The 8,286-nt window shown below is 39.2% G+C and overlaps 1 protein-coding gene across 1 annotated transcript in view; it reads left to right on the top strand.

The window, feature by feature from the left end:
- Window positions 1-4,409, top strand: part of sema3ab (sema domain, immunoglobulin domain (Ig), short basic domain, secreted, (semaphorin) 3Ab) — a 28,492-nt gene extending 24,083 nt beyond the window's left edge. Inside the window, exons 15-17 of the mRNA XM_037683482.1 lie at window positions 2,268-2,335; window positions 2,954-3,099; window positions 3,764-4,409. Coding sequence (XP_037539410.1) covers window positions 2,268-2,335; window positions 2,954-3,099; window positions 3,764-4,288 — 739 coding nt within the window. The 3' untranslated portion in view covers window positions 4,289-4,409. The remainder of the gene's footprint in view (window positions 1-2,267; window positions 2,336-2,953; window positions 3,100-3,763) is intronic.
- The last annotated feature ends 3,877 nt before the right edge of the window (window positions 4,410-8,286 follow it).

Below are 8,286 nucleotides of genomic sequence, written 5' to 3'. Positions count from 1 at the left end.
TATATATAACATTTTAGCTCTATTTTTTTTTTCAAAGTTAGGTAAGTTGGCTGGACCACTCAACAGTATTTATGTTTGTAAAAAAAAATTAAGATGTAGAAAAAGGTAAAATTTGTATCATTTGTTTAAAAAATTTAGTTGATTATCCCTAAAGTGATGGAGCGTTTAAAAATGGGGTTGTATGCAGCACGTCTAAATCATTTTTAATCTAAAGTAGACAACAGTCAGAGCATATTCAGTTTCAAGAATCAAGCAGAAATGTTTATGGTGGAGTCACTTCAGGACATATTTAAATGTAAACTAAATCTAAAGCATGTAAACATTTTGCTTTTGCATCTATAGTTCCAAGAATGGAGTACACTTAACAGTTTATATTGTAACATTGTTTGCACAAGAAATGTGTTGCAACAGACCATGTGTTAACAAGCACAATCTTTACAGTCAAATCTTGTACAACATAAAATGAAGTAGTTTAAAAGATACAGTAAAGGATTTTTTAAAATCAGGATCCATCATCTTTATTCGCTTTCTCCTTTTCGGCTCGTGGGGGTCACTGGTGCCCATGTCAAGCTATCACTATGCGAGAGGCAGCGGACACCCTGGACAGGTCGCCAGTCCATCACAGGGACACATAGAGACAAACGAGACAAAAACATTTACACTGTCACTCAGGGACAATTTAGAGTTACCAATCAGCCTAACATGCATGTTTTTGGTCTGTGGGAGGAAACTGGAGTACCTGGAGAAAACCCACACATGCACAGAGAGAACATGCAAACTCCATCCAGAAAGGCCCCCCGGCCGAGATTTGTTCCAGCGACCTTCTCGCTTAGAGGCAACAGCTCTATCAACTGATCCACCATGCAGCTACTGTATACACACACACACACACACACACAAAGAAGTGATCTGTTCGCCTTCCCATAAAACATCTTTCCTCATCCTACAAAATGAAAATACTCTGACTATGGTTTTGAGTACTGACTACCTCTGTGCTCCACAAAACCCTAGTTCTAATAAAAAGAGCTGTCCCTTCAAATGTGTAGAAAAATGATTGCTAACAACATTCCAGTCTTACAAAAATAACATGCAAAAAGTAGCTGTAGAGTACAAGTTCAAGTTCAAGTCAATTTTATTGTTGTTCTCATCACATGTGGTACATAAGGTGGAACAAAGTTATGTACTCAGGGTCCTAGTTACACCCAACAATAGAAAAAATAGAAAGTGTAAAAAGAAACAGTATATATACACTAAGATATAGGCTAAACGAATGACGGTACGCTAAAAGATCTAAGATATACGCTAAACACTAATAATGTAAAACAACACTGTATAACAACAGCAGCCCACACATGAGTCTGTGTGAGCAGATGGGTATGAATGAAAGTACATGCTTTAATTGAATTATAGAATGTTTAATTGTTTAATATTTGACTTTCAACCATAGAGAGCAACTATTAAACTTTCTACCGGAGCTAAGTATCACCTTTATTGCGGGTTTTTTCTAATCCTTAACCACCTCCCCCAGTTATATATAGTGATGTTTTTACCTTTACATCCCACTTTGAGTGTTTTCTGTACACATAAAGTAAAGTCGGTTGTGTCTGCAGGGTGAACCAGGGGAAAGGTAGATGTTGGATGTTCAGTGTGATTATAGTTGTGGAGTAACTTACTGTGTGAGTGTCTGTGTGTTGGCATCGTGTGCAGCCTCCCACTCATGCATTTATCAGGTTTATTGATTCGATCTTGAGTTACACAGTATTCTCTCGTCACTGTTAGTTGGATTATTTTAGACTTCTACATTTACAGGCAAAACTAATCAGAGCAAACTTCTTCCCCAATTGTCAATACACAGAGCTCTGAGAGAAAGTTCAAAATGATGTGTGTTTTTTTTATACATCTTTGTAGCTGCTTCATTTAATTTTTTTAAAGAAATTAACCTCAAGGTACTGACTGCCATTAGAAAGTAGACTCTGTACTTTCAGCGTTTGTGCTCCAGAAAGATGACAGTCTGGATTGATACATTATTGCAAAATTCCTCTATCATTCACACCCTATAATTACGGCTTTTCTGCTAAGCCATTGGCTGCCTGCTGTTTATCTGTTTGTGCTGGCCTGCGCTGTTGCTGCACACCCAAACCTCACTGAAATACACACCTACACTCACACAGAACTCCCTGCAGACATGTATTTTCTCCTTCACAGACACACACAAAGCTGGTGTTTCTGCTCACTTATGAATTTGTTTATCGTTTTGTTTACCGCAGGAGAACAAGAAGGCAAGACATCAGGAACGGAGACCCACTCACTCAGTGTTCAGACCTGCAGCACCATGGTGAGTTAACAGGCAATAAACGATTGGACTTGTGAATATGGCTGAATCATCTCAAAGGAGTATCAGTTCCTTCCCCACATAATCAACAGAGGAATTTGTGTGTGAGGAATCTGCTTGTTTTTATGTGTTTTCTGGTGGTGTAAAAATTGAAGTTGGTTCATGTGAAGCTTATAATTAGCATGGTCAACATTCCTTCAAGCCTCCGCTCTGTCGCCAGGACCTCCAATGTACTGGTCTGTTACTGGCCTTGAACCAAAGTCCGGACCTCGTCTGTGGTCAAGGCTATTCACGTGCTTAACGTTACCGGTACTTTCATTTAATGAGCTATAGCGGGAAAGTGTTTTTTTAAAAAGTTGCCAATTTGAGAAGGAGGTGTTCCACTTCAAAGTACGCTACCAGATAACTACAGGGAATAACACATTCATTAGTTCATTTTGGCAAAAGTTGCCCATGTTATACTAAGTATACCAGACTGGATAAACAATTACATACTTATCATTACATTTTATGAATGGAACAATAGAGGGTTTAAAAGTTAATTATGTTATTAGAAAATATTAAAGAACACATGCTACTAGATGAAGTGATTCAATTTTCTCTTTTGTCGCTGTTTTCTAGATGAACTAAGTGGACTGGCAACGCTGCAGGATAAAACTGTGTATGGTGTGGAGAACAGCAGCACATTCCTCGAATGCAGTCCTAAGTCCCAGAGAGCCACAACACATTGGCAGTACCAGCACTCCACAGAGGATCACAAACAAGAGGTCGACTCAGCTCTTTATTAACTAATAACATTTATGCAACCAGACAATTCTCAGAAATCAAAAATCTTTCTTCATTTTTTTTTTAAAGAAGGTTTGGGCCTGAAAGCAGGCTAACCATGAATGAAAGGAATAATTTCTCCTCTGCTTATGTTGTAACTAACCAGTAGTCCCCTAATAAAGCTTGGCTGTGTGTTCCCTAGTAAGTACTTATTAACTACCTATTAGCTCCTGATTTGTTCCCGTTTGATTTCCTTGGTAACTACCCATCAGTTCTTGATTAGTTCCTCTTCTTTTACAAGGTAACTAACCAGTAGTCTCCTAATAAGGCTTGACTTTGTGTTCCCCAGTAAGTACTGGTTAACTAACCATTAGCTCCTGATTCATTCCTGAGGTGTTCCCTAGTAGTTAAGCAAATTTTGTGTATCTTATAGTAAAGTGTTACCAATAGAGGGTAATTTCACACACTTATCAGAACTTAACGACATTGCTGACTCCAGTGAATTCATTTACCAAAAAAAAAAAAAAAGCAATGAGCAGCACATTTAATTAAATTCTAATAAAAATATGACAGCTCATTTTGATGTGTTGAATTTAATTTCTGCTTCGTCTTTTTCTCCTTGTTCCTCTTCCCCTCTCTATCTCCTTGTCTTTTCTAACGGTGCAGATCAGATCAGAGGAGCGTTTTATTCACACTGTCCAGGGTCTTCTTATTCGAACTCTTTACAAGGAGGATTCTGGCATTTATCTGTGCCAGGCAGTGGAACACGGCTTCATGCAGACCGTTTTAAAAGTTAACCTTGAAGTCATCGATGCAGAACGGCTGCAGGATCTTTTACACCCCGATGAAGCTGCAACGACCAGTGTCCATGCCCCCAAAACGTCCTCGTCTAGAGAAACTCCTAATCAAAAGCTTTGGTACAGAGACTTCCTGACTTTGGTCAATCACCCGACTCTGAACAGTGTGGACGACTTCTGTGACCAGGTTTGGAAACGTGAGAGGAAGCACAAGAGGCAGAAAGCTCACCAAGTGCAGCAAGTGCAAACACAGCAGCAGCAGAAGGCTGTGGCGAGTCCTCACAACAGCATGCACGTGCAAGGAATGGCATCCAAGTGGAAGCACCTGCAAGAAAGGCAGAAGGGTCGCAACCGCAGGACCCATGAGTTGGAGAGGGCACCCCGCAGTGTCTGACCGACAAACCATGACTTTCACAGCCGAGGCTTCAGACCACACCCAGATCTCATTCTGTACACCTGATGAACTTATTATTTTCATCTCCTTCAATATGTGAAAAACAGACATAGACAAAACGAAACAGAGATGTTTAAAAAATAATGCTGCTCTACGCTGCCAGCTGCTGTGTTCTGTGCGAGGACAGCCGTGTTTACAGTACCACAGCACAGTGGACCGCAGGAAACAGGATGTTGTCGAGTCATTCAAGCCCATTGGAGCATTTGATCTCAGCTGGACTCTGACCTAAACTGTGCAGAGGGACGAGGTCCGCCAGTGCAAGAAATGTATACAAATACACAAAATGTATAACTGTATGACATCTGGCAATGGCATTGTTTCATAGTATAATAGTTTGATGTGTTTGTTAGTGTGCAGATAAACACAAACCTAGATGATTATTTCTTTACTTCACACAAAAAAGAGAAAAAGTTAGATTTTTCAAGGTTGCAGAATTAACTGATTTATAGTAGCTTATAGGTAAAAGCAAATAAGTAGAGAAAATGCATAGATAATTTGGGGTATTATAGATTGTTAAATTAGTCAGTAAAAAAGGTGAAAATGCCCAGAAACTGCAAGAAACTAAGAGGAGCAGTCATCATTTGTTAAAATAAAATTCATGTAGTTAGGATGTGTAAATATTTTAGTCGATCATATCTTACACGAAAGGGAATAGTTTGCATATGTCTAGTTGGATCATGTCTGCCCAAATTGAAGTTTATTTAAGAAAAGGTTTGCTAAATATTCATCAGCAGGGAGATTTTGTACTTGTGTGTATGCGTGCGTGTGTGTGTGTGTGTGTGTGTGTGTGTGTAGGGGTGTGTGTCCAAGCCCTATATAAGCTTCTCAAACATGTAGGTTTTAACAATCTTAATATTATTTTTGGAAAAATTCTCTGGTCTTAACATTTAGACAGTTGTGCCACATCTGATTCCACAATGTCATTCTGAGTTCTTCCATGTCTATTTGAAATACGTTCCATCAGCTTTCGTTTTATGACTTGTTTATTTATTGATAAACAGTTTTGCCTGTTATGATTTTTTACTTGTGCACAAACTTTTTTTGTTCTTGTTGTTTTTTTTTTTCTAAAGCTTATATTTCACAGGACCAATCTGGTAAAATGATAACTTTAATTGCAAATAGATGACTTCTAATTATGAATCAGTTTTGGTCAATGTCCTTGCAGTAAAAAGACACAGAGCATCAACCACATACATATGTATGGTACTTCTTACACGTGCATATTTTTCACAGACAGTGGAGTGTAACACCTTCATTTCACTGCATGCAATATAAAAATAAAAACTATAACAAAAGTGCACAAGCTAACACAAACCTGGAATGCAGCTGTGACAAAAAACAACAACAACAAACACTTTAGTGAATATACGACAAATCTAACACTATCTCCTAGTGCATGTGAATACTGGTGTAGTGTTTTTGTTTTGCTATGGTATAGTCTGATGTTGTCACTGTTAAGCTGCTGCTTGCTTATGCAGTACACAATAGTAGCAATTCCAACAATGTAAATAATGCTTATGTTAGAACACCAGTATAAACAGGAACTCCACAAAAATCTCTGTACGGATCTTGTTTTCCGCATACCATTCAATTACAATGGACAATGAACAGTTGCAGCCCATCAGCATGTCAGAAGACTGTATGAGTGCTTGCAGAGCTTCGTCTGCCTTTCCACGCTGGAGGAAGAGGAGGAGCAGCTGGAGCTGGCCTCGGGAGATTTTATTAATGAGACAAGCCGATCACCAGAGGGGTGGATGCATGTGTGATAAGACTATCTTCGTGAAGAGTAAATGTAGGAGGCCTGTCTCACGGCTGGTGGGAGTGAGGAAATGAAGTGCTGCTGTTGCTGCGTTCTGGCATGACTATATTAATGGCGATGTATTCTACTGATATTATAAATGTTTCATCATGAAGTGCTGGTTTCAATAAATTTGTTTTTGATAGATGCTTGTCTACTGTACTTTATTCCTATAACAGATGTTTCTATCATGTAAAATAATTAGCAGAGGTGCATAACATCACTGATAATGAAAACAAGTTTGGTCGAAGGAACAGCTCTAAACTGTCTTTAAAAGGGAAGTGCCTCAAGCAGTGACAGGTTTATTGTAAGCTATATAAAGCACTAATGCTGATACATGAGAGCTCAACAATGAGCAAAAGGAATGCGCTGATCTGGCAAGAACCATCAATTAATAAGAAAAGGGTAGAACTTGATCTCTGTCGTCATCAAAAACTGTGCTGCACTGCGCTCTGGTGGATACAACACAACAGCACATCATTGCTGAAAAATGGAAAGCCAGCTTTCTATTTTTCATGTCCTTCTACGGTTTAGTTATTTCTTCTACTGGTGTCTGGATAAATACGAGAGCTTAGTTTTGTCGCAATAGAGCCCTTGTGGACACCTTTGAACTGAGGTCAAAGGTCATCCACTGCATGACTCACCAGAGCTTTGACCACGATCTCTGTGGGATTTTCTTGCTGATGTGGGATCCACCAGGTTCATCCCAAACAAGCGCAGGCAAATGCTTCAAAGAGAGGATTACTGGGAGGTTTTGGTGTTGATAGTATTAACTGGGAGGAGACACACTGAGAGACAGTGGACAAAAAAGAGGCATGAGTGTCAATGGCACATTAAAAAATATATGGCTCTAAATGTTTTAGGTCATTAACGTCTGTGACACTGTTGTGTTAAGGAGACTTTGTTACAAACAAAATGAATAGGTGAATATGTGAAAATAAATATTATGGAGTTGTTTGTGGTGTAAGATTAAATCTGTTAACATGATCCTGTTTATGGTTAAAATGTTGCTCTTTGACAGCTTTAGAGTATGAAGTGAACATACAGTAAATATATAAAGTGCAGCAAAGCATATCAGCTAAAGTACTGAGTTAAAGGAATATAGGTTAGACATTTGCAGCATTGAAAGCCAGACACAAAGCAATATATTATCATATTCTTATGACTCAACATTTTAGCACAGAATCCTGTAACACTATCCCCAGCTGCGTCAAAGTGACAATGCATTGTTTTCATAAATGTGTAACAATATATCCTTGGCGTGAATGTTTTCTGCCTTTCAGTGATAAGCTTTACACAGTCTGCCCTTGTGTAGATAACGAGACACTTTCCATAAATAATAATCTCCAACATCCTGATCACCCTGACTTTGATCCAAACCAGGCAGGACAGAGGAGGAGCACTCCGACGCTCACATTTAATGAAAAAAGAAAACAGACATTAGAAAGAATCCAACATAAACTTGCTGCTGCTGCTGCTTTTTTAGCACCAGGAAGCTCTTTTGTAAGCTGCAATTAGTCTGTATTCACATCATGTCATCTCAGTCAAATTCAGTAGAAGACCAAACAAATTCTCATAGAGTTCACACAACGCAGAACCAGAAACTGTAGAACGTGAGAGTTCTTTTGTGCTTCATCACTGAAACTGATCGCTGTCACAGACGCTGCAGACGAGAAGTCATCTGGCATGCAGCTGAATGAATATAGAAACGCACATGTTGGTGCACAGACACACAACACTGGAGCCCTTCTCCTGGGTGAAGGACACATCTTTTACCACTGCTGCATTGTTTACTGGCGCTGTGGGAAAGAGGCGTGAGTGCGTTTTCTCTCATCAGGGGGTTTGGGCAAAGTGAAATGAAGCAGAGATGTGTTTATTTTTTTCACTTTGGACAATACACTTGCTTGATGCTTCTGTGGGTCAGTAGAGTACAAGAAGCCCTTCCAGACATGCATGAATCACAGGTTCATTCCAGCTGTTCTTTTCTTCACCATCTTCTTCTGCCTCAGGATTCTCTCTTTTTTCATTTCAGCCCATTTTGAAGTCTGGGGTTCTTGGTGAACTAATCAGTCTGGAAACCCATAAATCCACTGATCTGGCTGCATTAGATCCCCATTTTCTAAAATTAACCACTCAAATA

The sequence above is a fragment of the Nematolebias whitei genome, chromosome 10 (genome assembly GCF_014905685.2).
Source record: "Nematolebias whitei isolate Nwh7 chromosome 10, NemWhi1, whole genome shotgun sequence".
Lineage (NCBI taxonomy): Eukaryota > Metazoa > Chordata > Actinopteri > Cyprinodontiformes > Rivulidae > Nematolebias > Nematolebias whitei.
Note: the sequence above shows the minus strand (reverse complement) of the source record. Positions and strands in the feature narration are given on the sequence as shown.